The sequence below is a fragment of the Simochromis diagramma genome, unplaced genomic scaffold (genome assembly GCF_900408965.1).
Source record: "Simochromis diagramma unplaced genomic scaffold, fSimDia1.1 OVJJ01000565.1, whole genome shotgun sequence".
NCBI classification, from domain to species: Eukaryota; Metazoa; Chordata; class Actinopteri; order Cichliformes; family Cichlidae; genus Simochromis; species Simochromis diagramma.
This window is the reverse complement of record NW_024387304.1, coordinates 1-19,224: the sequence shown is the minus strand read 5'-3', so window position 1 is coordinate 19,224 and position 19,224 is coordinate 1. Positions and strand designations below refer to the sequence as shown.

The 19,224-nt window shown below is 41.3% G+C and overlaps 1 protein-coding gene across 4 annotated transcripts; it reads left to right on the top strand.

Annotated features, from left to right (window-relative positions):
* The first annotated feature begins 1,412 nt into the window (after positions 1-1,412).
* Positions 1,413-15,889, top strand: btr01 (bloodthirsty-related gene family, member 1). Of its 4 annotated transcripts, XM_040004152.1 has the most exons (11): positions 1,415-1,547; positions 5,275-5,791; positions 9,161-9,314; positions 11,446-11,541; positions 11,883-11,972; positions 12,078-12,221; positions 13,482-13,629; positions 13,874-13,918; positions 14,027-14,053; positions 14,264-14,439; positions 14,753-15,889. In XM_040004152.1, exons 2-11 carry the CDS (start codon positions 5,286-5,288, stop codon positions 15,119-15,121), a joined length of 1,755 nt encoding a protein of 584 aa, XP_039860086.1. In that variant the 5' UTR covers positions 1,415-1,547; positions 5,275-5,285; the 3' UTR covers positions 15,122-15,889. The 4 variants fall into 4 exon arrangements, with proteins under 4 accessions (XP_039860084.1, XP_039860087.1, XP_039860086.1 ...); XM_040004150.1 differs by having other exon boundaries at positions 1,413-1,547; positions 14,027-14,439; XM_040004153.1 differs by lacking the exons at positions 13,874-13,918; positions 14,027-14,053 and having other exon boundaries at positions 1,414-1,547.
* Positions 15,890-19,224: the final 3,335 nt, after the last annotated feature.

Here is a 19,224-nt window from a genome sequence, read left to right as displayed (position 1 = left end):
CTGAAACGAAACAGCCTCAAGCGTCAGGGGTGTGGGCTCCCTGATAGACTATTGATCCCACAAGAGAAATTGATTTACAGCAGCAAGAGTGAAACCAGTACAGTCTACAATAAACACAGTTAAATAAAAGTGCCTTATACTCTGAGATAATACAGAAATGTAAGTATATAAAAAAGTGATAAAAGTTCAAATGAAGTTGGTTAAAAACAGTAAAATTAAGACTGATGTGTAGGAGAGAAGTGCAAATTGCTTTAAAGTCTTTTGCCTGACAGGCGTGTAAACCTGTCCCAGAATGAAGTTATTGTACAGCTTTATGGAGAGAGGTTTTCTAAAGTGTTCTTTATGGCAGCGAGGCTGAATCACTCTGCTGCCTCAGAGGTGTGGAGTGGGTGTGATGGAGAGGGTAGGTTCAGTGACCTCCTGGCCCAAATTCTGACCAATGATGCTTCTGGCCTCGCAGAGTAGTTTGTTCATCCTGCTGGCATTTCTGGCACTGACTCTGGCACTGACGCTGCCCCCCCAGCAGACAGCAGCAAACTAGATGGTACTCACTACCACAGAAGAAGATCTCCATCATCAAAGGATATGAGCTTCATTAGAAAGTACAGTGTGCTCATCCCCTTCTTGCTTGTATGAATGGGTGAGTAAGGCAATTGTATCAAGTACTTTGAGTGCTCAGGAAGAGTAGAAAAGCGTTGTAGAAGAACATTTGCCATCAGCCACCTGGAAAATGATTTACTAACGGCTTTTTTGGCACCAATAACTGGTTGTGCTCTTCCTGTGAGTGAGTGTCGATAAAGTCTGTCCCTAATCATTTTTAAAAAATGGGAAGCGCTACATCAGGGCGCAGCAAGACATTGACAGGTTGGTGAAAGTTAGGAGGTTTAAGAAACAGTGGAAGAAGGCATCAGAAATGGAAAGGCAAAAACTTGAAGCACTTCAGTGTGAAGTGGAGAACATAGTGAACCGTGCAGGCCTAAATGGGCATTCCTTATAGTCTCTATGTCACTGCAAGCTAAAAAAAGGTGGCTTGGAGAAAGAAATCATACCAGGACTTGTGGAACGGCAGTAGAGATCCTAATTCATCACACAGTTCAGCCAAATCAGTCTTAGCTACACCCATGTGCATGTAATGAAGCATCTCAAACAGACTTTATCTCTTTATTGCTTCAACTCCCAGAACAAACACGCATCATTACAGTGTGCAAAACTCTGATGTGGGCATCAAGTGTCCTGTATGTTTCTTGAAATAAAAAGCATGTGCATTATCTAATTAGAGCTGTGTTTGCTAAAGAGCTGTGAGACAGAGTTTATCTAAAACAGCATACCTCTGCAGCTGCACCTGTCGAGCAGGTCTGTTTGGATAAATGTCGTGGGTGGGGTGGGGGGGGGGGGTTAAGAGGAGGGATCAACAAAACAATGAAGGAAAAATGACACGAATGTGAAAAGTGAAATCCAGACTGACACGAGCAAGAGAAGGAGAGGAACGAGCTACAGGGAACATCTCGTACAAACACTCAAATATAACCTCTCTGCTGAAACTGCAGGTAAGACATGTTCACTAACATGTGAACTGTGGACTCTGTTCCTGTTGTTAGTTGGTGTCTGAATAGGATCAGTTCACCCAGCAGCCTGTAGAGCGTCATCTGTCTGTGCACTATGTCAAAGGAAGCTCTGTATATGCCTATATGTAACACAAGTACTGATATTTAATGTTATCATGCAGTGTGTGAAAGTGTGTAAAAACATGCAACAACACACGCTACCTGTTTATACTGCAGCTTTACAGCTTTAATATCAAAGCTAAATGATGTAACTTCAGGAAATGGTTGTGCAGGCAGGTGTTATCGAGCTGTGTGCCTGTACGGTCTGATACTCCAAATCTGTTTCATGACGACGTGAAAGAAATCAGCAGAGAAAGGCAGCCGTGGGCGTGGGTCGCTACGCCACATGAAACTTTATATAAGCCTTTGACACCAGTGTGCTCAACAGTTATACAGTCTGTTGTTGACATGTGTGCGCCGTCACGATACTTTTACAAAGCTGGATTTATAAACCAAAAACATTAACAGAATCACAACGACAGTGATGATGCGTCATTGTCGGTCACACTGACTGTTGATCGGTTTCAAATTCAGCTTTTTGGTTTTATACCAGCGTTTCCCCCAAAGTCTCGTCAAAATGGTCAAATTTCACATGGTCTTTGTGTTCTTATTGGTCAACAGTGATTTTCTGTCATGATGGCCATTTTGGCACTTTTTCACATAGGACTGGGTAGGCGTGGCTAAATCACTATTTAAAAACCCCGTTTTGTATTCAGTTCATCTTTGTCTGATAAAAAAAGTGATCATTAATCTCACACGTTTAATTGTGACCTATACTTTTTCTTAGCACTGAGGTTGTGAGAACAACACAAAACTTCACCTCCATCATAGGTTCACCAGTGTTAATATAAAGCACTGGTATAAAGTGTTACACACAGATTTTACACATTACTTTTCATAAAATGTTATCATCTTCTCTCTGAGAAAGCTTTCCAATACACGACAGCTCTGTGATGTCTTGCATATTTCAGTAATGACCACTGTCTTCGGATTGTTTACCACATGACTGAGCAATGGCTCAACAATGCTGGTGGTGCTTCCTGCACGGTGGCTGCTCGCACGTTTTCATGAGCCAGTAAATCTGTCTGTTATTTATTTTATTTTGCTTCTTTACTTTCCTAAAGCACTCATATATTGTGTTCCATCATTTTTTCCAGTGCTGTACAAAAAGCAGCTGATGTTTGGATTAGTGAAGCTTCCACTCTGCTAATTTAACACGACAGCACATTTCTGCCTGGTATGAAGAAACTAACAGAAAGATCGCTCTCATGAGGTCACTGTGACAGAAGCAGGCTTCCTTTCACTTCTCTTATTCATGAAATAACAGTTTATTGTTGAATGCTCGAGCGAGGTGCTTATACGACATAAATACATATTATCCTGCCAGTCAGAGTCAGCTGATCTCAGTACAGCACACACTAAAGAAACACGAATGACTTGCAGGATTTTTTCCTCATTGCCTCGTTTAACTCGGTAATGATGACGTCCTGGCCGAGAATATTCCAGCCGAGCCTGAATTTCTTGATCTTGCGCAACTACTCCTTTGTATATTTTCACTGTGTGTTTTAGCTTTAGTGTGTTTAAGTTAAGGAAGTGCACACTCACACTGAGAGTATCATGCTGCCAGCAGCTCCAAAGAGCTTCTGAATCAGTTGATGGATTAGGCGAACAATGAATGTTTTAGAGTACACTTGGGTTACATGTTACCCAGCAAAAAGGGGCATGAATCCTCTCGGTACCTGTTTGTCCTTCACTTTTGGTTCTTGATGGATATTGCTGAAGTCGAGCTTTAGACCGGTGATAATGAGATCATTTTAATGATAGTAATATATGAGCTAAGACTGGGGCTGTTAGGCTGTATCAGACTGCAGATATCCAGGCTGGACGAGTGAAACCAGCCTATCAGTCCAGCTCATCCAGGTTTCAGGATGAAGCGAGTGTTTGCAGCAATACTGTCACTGTTCTGTATATTATTGTGTAACAGTGACTGTTCCTCGTCTGCGGTCATGAATTTTGAGTACGTTAGCTGGGCCAGGACTTGCTGAATGGAATATGGCTCCCATCTTTCATAGCAGTGACCAACAGGTGAATGACAGGAAATGAAGGAAGCTGGTCAGAGGGCGTGGCTTGGGTGTGTCAGACACTTGAAGAACAGGTGGATGGATAGATAAAAACATCTAATAATTCAAAGTTTATCACTTCAGCTTGTATTGGAGAGGTGGATGTTGCCCAAGATAATACCTCCATCCACTCCATCACTCACTGGCCAATCACAGGAGCAGAATGAGATTACCCATAATGCACCACTAAATGACAGGATATCATTCCTGTCTCTGGATATCTCTGTACAACTCCTCCATTTCATTCACAGCACACAGTGCAGTAGTTCCAGCATTACTACTGCATCCTCTACAGAGAAAATAACAAAGTACGGGATCTTAACCATACATATCCATGTATATATATTTAATATTCTTTGCTATTAGTATCTCTTAGAGCTATTTTGTTTCTATTTTGTAACTTTGTAACATATTGTATTAATTAGTCGGTTACTGTTCTCACTGCCTCGAGTAACTGGGAACACATATTTTCAGGGATAATTAAAGAGTTCTGGTTCTGATTCAACAAAAGTCGCCTCAAGGCGCTTCATAGATACAGAGAAAGACCCAACAATCATATGACCCCCTATGAGCAAACACTTTGGCGACAGTGGGAAGGAAAAACTCCCTTTTAACAGGAAGAAACCTCCGGCAGAACCAGGCTCAGGGAGGGGCGGGGCCATCTGCTGTGATTGGTTGGGGTGAGAGAAGGAAGACAGGATAAAGACATGCTGTGGAAGAGAGACAGAGGTTAATAACAGATATGATTCAATGCAGAGAGGTCTGTTAATACATAGTGAGTGAGAAAGGTGACTGGAAAGGAAAAACTCAATGCATCATGGGAATCCCCCGGCAGCCTACAGCTATTGCAGCATAACTAAGGGAGGATTCAGGGTCACCTGGTCCAGCCCTAACTATATGCTTTAGCAAAAAGGAAAGTTTGAAGCCTAATCTTGAAAGTAGAGATAGTGTCTGTCTCCTGAATCCAAACTGGAAGCTGGTTCCACAGAAGAGGGGCCTGAAAACTGAAGGCTCTGCCTCCCATTCTACTTTTAAATACTCTAGGAACAACAAGTAGGCCTGCAGAGCGAGAGCGAAGTGCTCTAATAGGATGATATGGTACTACAAGGTCATTAAGATAAGATGGGGCCTGATTATTTAAGACCTTGTATGTGAGGAGCAGGATTTTGAATTCTGGATTTAACAGGAAGCCAAAACAGGAGAAATCTGCTCTCTCTTTCTAGTCCCTGTCAGGACTCTTGCTGCAGCATTTTGGATTAGCTGAAGGCTTTTCAGGGAGTTTTTAGGACATCCTGATAATAATGAATTACAGTCGTCCAGCCTGGAAGTAATAAATGCACGAAGTAGTTTTTCAGCGTCACTCTGAGACAGGATATTTCTAACTTTAGAGATGTTGCGCAAATAAACTCAGTCTTTTCCTGTGGCAACGAGAATTAGATGAGATCTGAACAGTAAAGCTTTTGAAATTCATGTCTGGGACATTTATTCAATAGTTTGCTGATGCACACGGTTTAATATTTTTCTAATCTTCTGTCTGTCTCTATATGCAGCTTAAAACTAAATGGCTATGTCACTACCTGCTGCCTTCCTGTCTGAAGAACAGTTCACCTGCCCTATCTGTCTGGAAGTATTTAACAAACCGGTCACAACACCATGTGGACACAGTTTCTGCCAAACCTGCATTTCCTCCTACTGGGACGGAAACACTACAAAAATGTACCAGTGCCCTCTCTGCAAAGAGTCCTTCCTCAAGAGACCAGCTCTCCATATCAACCTGACCCTGAAGGAAATAACTGAACAATTCAAGCAGATGGCCGGCTCTCCTGTGGCTGACAGACTTGGAGGAACGGAGCCTTCCAGGTCCCCTTCCCATCATAATCAACCACTGCCACCCAGATTCCAGAGGCAGGGGGAGATGCCCGAGAACATCTTTGCAGAAATGATGTCACGTTTTCAGCGCCTGCCAGACCCCGGGCTGCCTCACGCTGCACTCCCCCAAAGCCAGAGTCGAGATGGTGCTCCCTTTGTCAGGACGGAGCATCACGACCCCCCACCACCTTACCCCAGGTACCGAAATATACTGAAATATTGCATTACAATATATTTGACTGAACCACATTAATAGTAAATGGACTGGATCTTATGTTTTCCAAGTGCTTTATACATGCCTCATTCACCCGTTCATGCAGCCACCTTTTTCTACACTTCACTGCTTCCCATGTAGCAGTCACACATTCACACTCTGATGGATGCGTCAGCCGCTTGGAGTTACTGTCTTCACTGAGGACATTTGGCACGCAGACTGGTGCAGCCAGGGATTAAACCACTAACACTGTAGCTAGTAGATGACCTGCTCTACTGTTCAGTTTTATTCATATATCTCCAAATCACAGCAGCAGTCACCTGAGGGCCACAAAAAGTCTGTAAAGTTGGACTCAGTAAATGACTTCACATTTGTAAAGAGACGTTCACGAAGTTACCAAATAGTACCAAACAATCATCCAGAGAAAGGTTTGTCATTAGTGTGTCAGCGGGATGTTTGTGTGAGTAGTGCCACAACAAAGCATAAATTATTTAATTTTTTTTTTTTTATTTGTTCCAAATTTGACTTTATAACTTTTCAGGTCTATGCCTGTAGTGGTGAGGTATGTGGGGGGACATTTTCATATCCTCTACACAGAGTCATGTGAATGTTTGGGCACCCCTGATAATTCTCATATTTTTCCTTCATAAATCATTATTTGTTTGGATCAGCAATTTCATTTCAATATGTCATATAGGAGACACACGCAATGATATTTGAGAAGTGAAATGAAGTTTATAGGATTTACAGAAAGTGTGCAATAGTTACTTCAACTAAATTAGGCAGGTGCATAAATTCGGGCACCCTTGTTGTTTTATTGACTTGAATACCTTTAGCACTAATTATTGAAACATAAAATTTGTTTGGTAAGCTCATTGACCCTTGACCTACATACACAGGTGAATCCAATCATGAGAACGGGTATTTAAGGTGGCCAATTGCAAGTTTTTCTCCTCTTTGCATCTTCTCTCGAGAGTGGCTACAAGGGAGCCTCAAAACAGCTCTCAAATGACCTGAAAACAAAGACTGTTCACATCATGGTTTAAAGGAAGGATACAAAAAGCTGTCGCAGAGATTTCAGCTGTCAGTTTCCACTGTGAGGAAAATAGTGAGGAAATGGAAAACCACAGACACAGTCCTGGTTAAGGCCGGAAGTGACGGGTCAAGGAAAATCTTAGATAAGCAGAGACGAAGGATGGTGAGAACAGTTAGAGTCGACCCACACACCAGCTCCAAAGACCTGCAACATCATCTTGCAGCAGATGGAGTCGCTGTGCATCGCTTGTGGGGGCGATCGTGGCTCAAGAGTTGGGAGTTCGCCTTGTAATCGGAAGGTTGCTGGTTCGAGCCCCGGCTTGGACAGTCCCGGTCATTGTGTCCTTGGGCAAGACACTTCACCCGTTGCCTACTGGTGGTGGTCAGAGGGCCCGGTGGCGCCAGTGTCCGGCAGCCTCGCCTCTGTCAGTGCGCCCCAGGGTGGCTGTGGCTACAATGTAGCTGCCATCACCAGTGTGTGAATGTGTGGATGACAGGATGTGTAAAGCGCTTTGGGGTCCTTAGGGACCAGTAAAACGCTATACAAATACAGGCCATTTACCATTGTTCAACTATTCTGCACACTTTACACAAAGAGATGCTGTATGAGAGAGTGATGCAGAGGAAGCCTTTCTGTGCACATGCCACAAACAGAGTCGCTTGAGGTTTGCTAAAGCACATTTGGACAAGCCGGCTTCATTCTGGAATAAGGTGCTGTGGACTGATGAAGCTAAAACTGAGTTATTTAGACATAACAAGAGGTGGTATGGAAACAGAACACAGCACTCCAAGAGAAACACTTGCTGCCCACAGTAAAATGTGGTGGCGCTTCCGTCATGCTGTGGGGCTGTGTGGCCAGTGCAGGTACTGGGAAATGAAACTGCTGATCCAAACAACCAGTGATTTATGAAGGAAAATCATGAAAATGATCAAGGGTGCCCAAACTTTTGCATACCACTGTAAATGCTACAAGGCTCCCACAGAGAGGACCAGATTTACTAAGTGGACACATTAGCTTGATGCCACAACAGCAGAAACGCTTTGATGGGAGGATTCAACAGCAGCAGTGGACAAGCAGACCCGATGAGGGAGCGAGAAATCGGAAAATGAAAAAAACAATCAAATACATGCTCAGAGATTTTACGTGAAGAAACATCCATCTCACACACATCAATTAGTTAAACTACAGACACGTCTTAAAAACATATAGGCCTAGACAACCTGCTAATACTTTTCATTCCTCGTGGGTTTGTAAACTAATAACAGTGTTATATGACGTTTGGCTGCTCTGTGCTCTGCTGTATGGAGAGATCAGCACCTCGTGGCTGTTTGGTAGTTTAAAATGCTTCAGATAGTCTCCGACCCCTGCTCTCAGGGAGTCCTTACCACGCTGACTGTTGAACTTTACAACAAAACTACTTTCCAGTATTAAGCACATTTTATGTTTATGCCTGTTTGATAAACAGTCCAAAGCCACAGAGATTCCCTTTGTTACGATGAATAGCACGAGTCGTCGTTTGCGTTAGAACGACCTGAACCCCTCCACTCTTCTCCTTTGGAAAAAAAGAAAAAGGTTCAAATGTTTCATCACTTATTGAAATATACATGTTATTAAACCAACTCAGCAGTTTCAAACGATTGAAGAGAAGGCGAGTGGGCTTCTTTAGGTTTGTGAAGACATCCGGCCTGGCCTCCACGAGGCTTCTTCACTTTTAAAACAACAGACGCAGACTCTAGTAATGGTTGTCCTCTTGGAAGGAGTACTGAGACTTCTTAACCATTACTAATGGTATTAGTCCTCAAGTGAGACAAGGTTTTAGCACTGATGTTTACAACAGAAACATTTGTATGGTGCACGTTTCTGGCCTCCTATTCTCATTTTTAGACCACTGGAGTATTTTTGCATTACTCACAGCTCAAAAGCATCTTTTGTTTTATACTGGGTGTTGCTCAGGTCACCCACTGCCTAAAACAAGTGTCTCTTGACTGGTTGCCCATTGCAAACAGGAGGTTTGAACAAGAGGTGAGTGGTTGTGCTGTGTTCACAAAGATATCTCGTCAGTATGACATCATGAACATGTAGGACGGGAAAAAAACTGTGTGAAACAGATTGTTTAGAGGAGTGTTTGCATGTAGTATCAGTGTACATATGACAGGAAATAAGAAAAGCAGAGTAAGGAAACCTTTTGTGTTAACAGCTAAATGTAACCATACACGTGTCAAACTGTAAACAACTGAATAATATGTCCTGGAAACCAAACGACAGGTTAATCAGTCACTTACATGTTACGGCTTTATTCAAATGTTGACATGTCCAGTGACTCGGATCTGCCGCCGTGCCCCATCCACCTGAGAGGTCTGGAATTCTTCTGTCGCACTGATAACGTGTGCGTGTGCAGCACGTGTGTGGGGACGTCAGATCACCTAGGACACAACATCACCCCCGCCAAACGAGAGTGGCACTTGAAGAAGGTTTGTGCATGTGGTGGTTGGCTCACAGCTAACTGGACCTCACTGACTGGTTTAGTAAAAGTTCTCTTTGAGAATAAACCATCATGCTGCAGGGATTTGTTGCAACTTTGTTGTAGGTTTGGGAATTCTTACAGTTATTGTGATGTTGATATGTATTTCTTTAATTTCAGAATGTTGAAGGTTTTTTTCCTCACAGGCTCCTGATATGCTGTCATGGCATGATTCTAATTTTCACAACAGAATAACTGGAACGATGGATTCCAGTTTGGACTGGCATGTCCAAAGGTCAGAGTATCAGGTGGAGCTGTGAACATCCTCACTGCTAAACTCTGGGCTGGACCACACAGCTGTGCTATCATGCACAGTTTGTTAGAACTATGTCTCTAGGTTTGTGTCTGTGCAGAACCACAGTGGATTGAGATGAATCCAGATGTGACTGCAGGCTTTCAGCTTTGATTCAGCAGCTTTAGCAAAACTCCTGCACTCACTGTTCAGGAATTAGAAGCTTTTCTACACAGTCTCACTTTTTCAGAGGCTCAAGGTGAACGAGAGTATTTTCAACATTTAAATTTTTAAAAGTTGAATTATGTATTAATACACACACATTTAAATATAACACTTGTATTTAATATTTTAATGAAAAACGGCTCCCTGATGTTTCGAACCCTAAACTGTAACCATCTCCAGCTGCTGCTTGTTCGTGCGTCTCTGTGCCTTCAGTTTTGTATTCAATAAGCTGCTCTATAGAGTTGAGTTAGGGTGACTGACTTTGTTATAATATCCCATTTCTTTATCTTGATAAACTCTTCGGCAGAGATGGGCAGTAACGCGTTACAAGTAACGCGTTACTGTAATCTGATTACTTTTTTCAAGTAACGAGTAAAGTAAGGGATTACTATTGCCAAAACGGTAATTAGATTACCGTTACTTTCCCGTAGGAACGCTGCGTTACTGCGGTTTTTTGCGAGAATGTCTCATGACAGCGACGTAAGCGAGTGCGATGTTCATGACAACAGCTGTGTGCAGATCAACAATGGATCATGTATCGAGTGCAGGAGAGAGTATGAGCGTGCAGCGTTTAAAGCGTGGAAGTACTGACCTTACTTTGAGTTTGATTCCATAAAAAGTGACAAAAACATTAGTGTCCGCTGTGCGTGGGAAGAAAACTTCTTTTTACAGCGAAAAAAACCCCTAAACCTCCAAGCAAGCACCGAGTAGCTACGACGTAATGGGAAACTCACAGAGAAACTCGCGGATTCTTCCACTGACCGCTGCGGCACACCTGCACCAGGGTAAACCTCCGCCTACCCCACTCCTGCTTTACAGGTGAAAATAGAGCAACAGGACCGCTGAGTCTTTGACTTTATTTATTTTCTGCTGTGTTTTACTTGCATCTATTTGAAAGACTGAGTGTAAACACAAAAAATATTTTATTTTATGTGCTGGAATGTGCAGAAAATAGGTTTAAATATTAAAGTAATTTCTTCCAGTCAGAGAATGTTGCAGATAATTAAATGTTTGCTTGATGCATAAAGTTAAAAGATTAAAACTGATAAAACAAGTTTTAAAAAGAGACTTTTCCATTTGATTACATTTTGTATGATGGATTATGCAGAAAAAGTAGAATTGGGCTGAAAGATCTATCACTTTATCACCTCTTCAGGTTGCAAATCGTGTTTTTAAAAAGTAACTACGTAACTAAGTAACTAAGTAATTAATTACTTTTGAAAAAAGGAATCAATAAAGTAACAGGATTACTTTTTTGGTGAAGTAATTGGTAATTAGTTACTGATTACTTTTTTCAAGTAACTTGACCAACACTGCTCTTCGGTTGCTTTTGCTTTGGCCCATTATCCAATCATGTTTGCTCTCACTCATCAGAATTCATACTACTTCTATCGGCAGTAACACCTGGCTCCACCGTTTTTGTGAAACACCTGAATTAAAGCTGAAGATCTGCACTTCAATCATATTTTCAGTGTTTGTCAGTTGACACAGTTGATTTTAAATCAAAGTCAACTGTCATTGACAAACAAACTGTGCATCTAATTGTATATAAACATGCAACTGCAGCAGAGCATGTTTAATGCGTTGGTTGTTAGACACACTGTGTGTTTTCTGTCTCATTCAGGCTCAGTTAGGTGTTACTGAGGCGGAGCTAAAGGAGCTCATCAGTGAGAGAGAGAGAAAAGTGGAGGAGGTACACAGCTCCCTGCGAGAGATAAAGGTGAGTGATGTGGTGTCAACACGACTGCAGGAAGAAGCTTCGCTTATGGATCGTATGTATTTATTCTCTCACACGTGCACTTTGTTTGTTTGTTTTGTTAAGATAGCATGCTACATTGTTCCAGGAGCCAATCAGAGAGCAGAGATCTTTAGCTGACACTTGTCCTTAAAAACTGTTCATGTGGCCGAGCTGTTCATGTTTAATGAAATATCTCAGAAAAGAAAATGATAGAATAGATACCAAAAGTGAGCACACTTTAGTTTGTCACATTTTGCATTTATGGTTGTCTCTGAATTCTTCTTTTCTACTTTTCCGCTGGTTGCTGTTCGTGCTTTAATCAGGATACTGCAGAGAGAGAGACGGATGAAGCCGTCTGTGCTTTTTCCAAGCTGATCTCCAGTGTGGAGCACTGCCAAGCTGAAGTCTTGGAGGTGACCAACTACAGAGACAATCATACTGCACACACTATTTTTGTCTCAAAGTAGACGACACATTTGTCGGCATATTCATGAACACACCCTTTCTGTGGCACCCAGGTGATAGAGGTGACTCTTCGAGCGGCAGAGCGCAGAGCTCAGAGCGTGCTGAGAGAGCTGGAAGAAGAAATAGCTGAGCTTAAACGGAGGAGCTCAGCACTGAGTCAGCTGGCTCTGTCTGAGGACTACATATTCTTTCTCAAGGTATGAGTAAATAATGAAATGAGGCACCAGATAAAATAATACAGACGTAATACATTTGCAGTGCTCCACTAGTTACTCCCAGTAACAGATCCAGAAAGTAGCTATAAGTCCAGTTAAGGAATATACTGAGAATTGAGATGCAGAGATGTGAAACCCTGGATCAGGATTACTCATCTTGCTAGAGGCACTAGCTGCTGGGAGACATGAAAATGTCTTCTCCACTCACTTTTTTTTACTCCTGATGCTTTTATGTTATTGTTTGCATAAAACTACCAAATGATTGTCAGAGAATTTTGAGAGCCACGGTTATAGTACTAAAAGCTGGGGCGCCCCAGTCACGCTCACAGAACAGTTCGGTATAAGCAGCGTTTGTTAGGGTGCAGACACGTGACCAGGGAGGAGAGGGTTGTAGAGGTGCTCGTGGTGGCAACAGGAACGAGTGAATGAAGCTGATGAGCGTCGCCCATTCAGTTGCTAGAGGTTGCTGTTAGTCAGTGGGAAATTTCTTCCTCAAGCCTTGGACCAGTCGACCAGTCATTAGAAAAGAAGCCTTCCCCAACCAGCTGGCAAAAAGTTTGTGATTCATTTGGTCAGCAGCATATTGTAGCACTGTGGTTTACTGGAATCGACAGATTCTCTGAGCTGAAGCGAAACAAGAAAAAGAGAAGATTAGGCTTAAATGAAATGTTGTGTCTTTTGAAACACATCAGCTGTGGCTGAAGCACGACTTCTACTTTGTAGGCATTTCTGGTTTGTGCCACACCTTATACTCCTGCTCAGCCAGTAGGTAGTCAGTAGCAATCTGCTAGCAACCAAAGCATTTACTGGGAGGTTTTTGGTGCAAACTCCAGGAACCACTGCCAACTACCTTTCCAGCAGAAACTACTGATGTTTCCAGATGTAATCTGCAGTGAGGGGAGGGAGTGCATGGACGAGAGTCTGAAAACAAGCAGATATGTTCTGGAGAGAAGGGAGAATGAAGGTTAGTAGAACCTGGACAGAGTTCAATGAGAGGGAGACAGGTGAACATGTAAGGAGTACATGGATGAGTTTGAAGGACAGTGCATGAGAGAGGTGCAGAAGAGAGTGCAGCCAGGGCGGACCTTTTCCTAAACCGCCGATGAAAATGAAATCGGTGATTATTGGAATTTGTTATTTGGCCCTAAGTAACTGGAATTTGGCTACTTTGAGCATATAGTATGATTAACATGATATGTAACATAGACTGTATGTCTTTATGACATTCCTATCCCCCTGCAGACGTTCCCTTCCCTGTCTGCACCTCGGCAGGCTAAGAACTGGTCCGGAGTCTCTGTGTCATCTCAGCTGACGTCAGGTGTGATTCTCAGGTCTGTCAATCAGATGATGGAGCAGTTTCACAAAGAGCTGCGAATACTGCCAGAAATCTGTAAGTCTTCATTCCCACCTCAAGTTAAACTGGGCAGTAAAGTCATGTTGAAAATTCAAAAGAGCAAATAGTGTCTCTAAACCTTTGCAACTCAATGGAACGTCTGTACAATAGCAACGTAGCCAAAAAAAGACCATCCTAGCATTATGTAATTCTAAGTTCAAACTCTGCATGATCATGTTTTCATTAACAAACATCAAATATTAACTGAACATTACAAAAATGTGTCTCTCCGTACTGGTAGGTCAGCAATCGTCATCAAACCAGTCTTTATCTAGACCCAACCCGAGTAAGTGTTTTAATGACAGCACACAATTCTTTACATGTTAATATTCTTCTTCAAATAAATGACTTGAAGAAAATGTCGAGAAGTCAATTTATCACATTTTCTTTGCAGAGGTTAAGAGGGTTCAAGAATATGCAGGTATGGACTTAAATCCTTTTAGCGTTTACTTTTGTTTGAGCCCCGAGCTAAACTGGCGGGTTTTTAGAAACTCCATTTCAAAGACGTTTTGGCATTTACAGTTTTCTGTCCAACTTGTGTACCGGACATCATTCATCTTTAACCCGAACTCAAGTCAGCAGTGTAACAGGATGGAGGAACTAACCATTGCTCTATCACTGTATCTGTCAGTTGACATCACTTTGGATCCCACCACAGCCCACCCACGTCTCACCGTCTCAGCAGATGGGAAGAGGGTTTACTGCGGAGATCGCCATCAGGTGGTACCAGACAACCCGAAACGCTTTGACCGGGTAGTGTGTCTGCTGGCCAACCAGGGCTTCAACTCAGGGCGCCATTACTGGGAGGTAAGCAATATGGAAACAAGCTCTTTTAGTTTAAACTCTCAGTCTCTGTGTACAAACAAAGCAGTCCATCTGATGGGTACGTGGAGACATGAGCGAGGGGAGCTTCATGACATCTTGAGTTTAGTGAGAAGATTTTATGTGTTTCTTTTTGCTAAATTACTGATTAATTAGTGTTTTTTATTTCTTTTTTTAACATATGGGGGATCTCCCATCATAACTGGAAAAACTATGGCATCCACATTAAAGTTCAAAGCGCACTGCAAATTCGGTGTCGAATGTCTAAATTAATCATTACCATAATGTCCTCTTACAGGTGGAGGTAGGGGGGAAGACTGATTGGGACCTCGGCGTGGCCAGTTGGTCCATCAACCGTAAGGGTAAAATCACCGTGAGCCCCGCCCATGGATACTGGTTTCTCAGCCTTCGGGATCAGTCCGAGTTCGCCTTCAGAACAGAACCATCGACCAACTTGACGGTTCACATCAGACCATCTCGGGTGGGAATCTATGTTGACTATGACAAGGGACTGTTGTCCTTCTACAACGTAGATGCCAAAGTGCTAATGTTTACATTCACAGATAATTTTTCTGACACCATCCATCCATTCTTCAGCCCCTGTACAAATAAATCGGGACGGAATGAGGCTCCACTAATCATCTGTCCTGTTGCAATGACAGAATGATCAACTATATGAAGTGCTTTAAAGTACTGCTTCAAGACTTGGATACAGAAACATCTGCAACTAATAACTGATCATTTTATTCTTTGCAGCACAATAAAGAAGAATATGGCCTTTGGTTAGCATATGCTAAAGCTGCCATTGTGATTAATATTGGCAGAAAATGTGAAATTCTTTCAGGAAAATACGGACTCTGCATCCGTCAAACTAAAGATGAGCGAGGCCATCTGGCCTGCTTTCAGCCTCAGCTCAACGGCCTGCATTACCGATGGCATGGAGTCGCATGTGGATTTGGCAGTTTACACTTCTGGAAAGGCACACTTACTACATCATGAAACAAAAATGACACCAAAGAAGAGCCAGGACTGTTATATCAGAAAGTGCTCTCCTCGGCCGTCAGACGTTTGAGACTGCTGCACAGAATCCTGAAAGCTGCGTCCTCAAAAAGAAACACTTCATTGTGTTGCTGTCATCACATTAAAAATGAGAAAATATTTTCCTTAAAACATTTACAATGGCCATATTTTGGTCATGAATCAGTGTGTGTGTTGGTATGTCTGGACTACATTTTTTTATGTGTGCTCTGTGCCTTTAAGACTCTCTGCAGTCTCTCCTTTTTCTGATTGGCTGCCGCTGTCTCCGGCAGACCTGTCCTCAGCTGCCCAAGTCATAGGCTGTATCCCAATTCAGGATCTGCAGCCTTAAAGTACGCAGCCTTAACATCCACAAGGGCCGCGTACTCAAAGACCGCTAAGGCCGGAAGTGCGAGGCTTGTGAAATCGGACGGTCTAGCCTCCGTCGCGCTGCCCAGGTTGCCTAGCAACCATGATACTAACAGCTGGAAACGTGTCATACAGCTTTGTTTGACAGAAATGAAGGAGAAAATCTTTTGTTCATTTGTTTGTTTGTTTCTACATGAGCTTTGATCATTCTCTGTAAGATTAAGCTCAGCTATTGAACGGCGTATATTTTAAAGTAAAGGCTTTAAAACCAAGTTAGTACAAACGTCACTAATGTCACATGACTTTGCCGACATGTGGCCAACAGGAATGTTTTAATGTTCTTCGTTATTAAACATTTGCACATAAATAAGTGACATAATATTCAGTACTTACTTAAAGTTTACTCTTCGGGCGCCCCTCATCCGCTGTTTTTTTCTGCAAATTTATCCACACCCACCGCCGCGCTATGCATTCTGGGATATGTTGGGCCACGAAGTCTACACTGCCACAGCCTTAAAATTCAGGGACATGAAGGATGCATTTGAGGGCCGCATTTCGAGCAGCCTTTGAATTGGGACAGCCTTCGTCGCGTCGCTGTGACGTAATCAGCCTTAAAATGCGGCCTTTAAGGCTGCAGACCATGAATTGGGATACAGCCCTAGTATTTAATCCCTCTGTGTGTCCTGACAACAGCTAGGACAGTGTATAGTACTGTAAATAGCTTTGTCCACTTGTAAACAGCACTGAAGCCCACTTCCTCTTGTACGTATTAAATTTGGGAGTTTGGGGTAGCGCTTGTCCTCGTCTAGTTTAGGTAGCACTTCTTTGGAAAAGCTTGTTTCCTTTGTTACTTTGGCTGATTTTGGTTCACCCTGGAGTTTCTGCTTTCAGTTTTGGTACGACTGATGTAGCAATAAACCTCACCTTCATCTGTGACTTGGCTGTTTCTGACTTTGGGGACCAAGGCACCTTTTTTTAACCCTTGTTGCGCTCCTGTACCCCCAGAGCGGGGCGTGACAGTATGTTCTCTGTGTTAATGTCCTATTCTGTGTTCTACTGATGAATCATCTAGAGGTAGAATCAGTGGAGTTTTGATTGATTGATTGATTGATTAGTAATTTATTTCAACATGTGAACAATATACAAGTACATTTAGAAAAGAAATAAGAGAGGAAAAAAATACTATACAAATTACATACAAAAAAACATTCTGATTAATTTACATGTTGAAAGGGAGTGGGAAGAAGTATACACTTATTTAATCCCACCCCTTTGCCATAAATTATCAGTGAATATTTAGTCAGCTTCCTTACTGATATAATTTGTAATAAAAATAGTGAACAGATTTCTGATATACTATATACTATAATATCACATCATGAATTTTTTGTTTGTTTGTTTGTTTTTAAATAGAGACATTCACTTAATTTAAATATTTTCCTTTTCTTTATAGATCGAGAAGATCATATTTTTATAACTTTTTTGAACAGTTTTATGTTTGGACATTGCTTTAATTCCATATTCAGATTGTTCCATAGTTTCACTCCATGAACAGAAACACAAAAGCCTTTTCTTGTAGTACGTACCTTCATTGTTTTGAAGTTACAGAAACCCCTTAAATTATAACTTCCTTCTTTCAAAAAAAACATACTCTGAATATTACCTGGCAGTTCTTTATTTTTTGCTTTGAATAGAATTTGTGCTGTTTGGAATTTCACTATATCGTCAATTTTCAATATTTCAGACTGCAAAAATAGTGAGTTTGTATGTCCCTATAACCTGCATTGTGGATGATTCGAATTGCTTTTTTTTGAAGAGTAAAAAGTGAATGTAATGTGGTTTTATAGTTATTGCCCCAGACCTCTGCACAATAGCTTAAGTATGGTGAAACCAGTGAACAGTAGAGAATATGAAGTGATGTTCTGTCGAATACCTGTTTTTGCCTTGTTTAGTACTGCAATGCTTCGTGATACTTTGGAATGAATATATCTTACGTGAGCTCTCCAGTTAAGTTTTTCATCTATTATTACCCCCAGAAATTTATTTTCACTGACTCTTTCAATATCAACACCATTTATTTGAATCTTTGCATTTGTATTTAAACTACTATTTCCAAATAACATCAGTTTAGATTTATTCAAATTTAATGATAATTTGTTTTTATCAAGCCAGAACTTCACTTTACTTATTTCATTAGTCATATCCTCCAATAAATTCTGCAGATCATCACCAGAGCAAAAATGTTTGTATCGTCAGCAAAGAGAACCATTTTTAATACTTTGGACACTTTACAGATGTCGTTAATGTACAAGTTGAAGAATTTTGGACCCAAAACTGACCCTTGGGGTACACCACAAGCAATGTCCATACATAAGGAGCAACCACCATTTATTTTCACAAACTGCTTTCTGTCACTTAAATAACTCCGGACCCAATCTAAAACTACCCCTCTGACACCATAACGTTCCAGTTTTCTTATTAATATATCAGGATCTATAGTGTCAAATGCCTTTGTCAAGTCTATGAATAACCCAGCCACATATTGCTTTTTGTCTATGGAATTTGTGATGTATTCTATTGAATCTAATAGTGCCGATGATGTTGATCTGCTTGATCTGAATCCGTACTGACTTTCAGTGAGTAGTTTATGTTTATCTATAAATTTTTCCAGTCTGTTTTAAACAGTTTTTCAAGAACTTTTGAGAATTGAGGTAGTAAAGAGACAGGCCTGTAGTTTGTGAAATGGTGTTTGTTCCCAGATTTGTATAGAGGTATAACTTTTGCTATTTTCATTCTGTCTGGAAATCGACCAGTTTGAAATGATAAATTACAGATGTATGTGAATGGTTTTATAATAGCCTCAATGACTCTTTTTAACCACTATCATATCAATATCATTACAATCCAAAGATTTGTGATTTTTACATTTTTTGACAATTTCAAGAACTTCACTTTCATCAACGGCTGTGAGAAACATAGAATATGGATTTCTGTCTATCAGTGTATCGGGTTTTTCCTGTGCTTTCCCAGGATCAGTGATTGTTCTTGCTAAATTTGGTCCAGCAGTTACAAAGAATTCATTGAGACTATTTGCCACAACATCCATATTGTATTCTTCATGCTCATTACAAATGAATACTGGGATAGTTCTTTTGTCCAGTCCCACATTTTATAACACTGTTCAGGATTTCCCATAATCTTTTATTATTATTTCTATTTATATCTAATTGCTTCTTATAGTATTCCTTTTTACTAAATCTAAGTATATTAGTTAACCTATTTTTATATCTTTTGTATCTGATTTCAGCATCTTTAGTTCTCGTTCTTAAGAACTCTCTGTATAGAGCATTTTGCAGACCTTTGTTATCCATGGGCCACGTCCAT

Bases quoted from the DNA above. Each gene is read 5' to 3' on its own strand.
- btr01 (XM_040004150.1), top strand. From the start codon at position 5,286: ATGGCTATGTCACTACCTGCTGCCTTCCTGTCTGAAGAACAGTTCACC. The intron at 11,542-11,882 runs GTGAGTGATGTG...TGCTTTAATCAG, and splicing joins GCTCCCTGCGAGAGATAAAG to GATACTGCAGAGAGAGAGAC. The intron at 13,919-14,026 runs GTAAGTGTTTTA...TTTTCTTTGCAG, and splicing joins TTTATCTAGACCCAACCCGA to AGGTTAAGAGGGTTCAAGAA.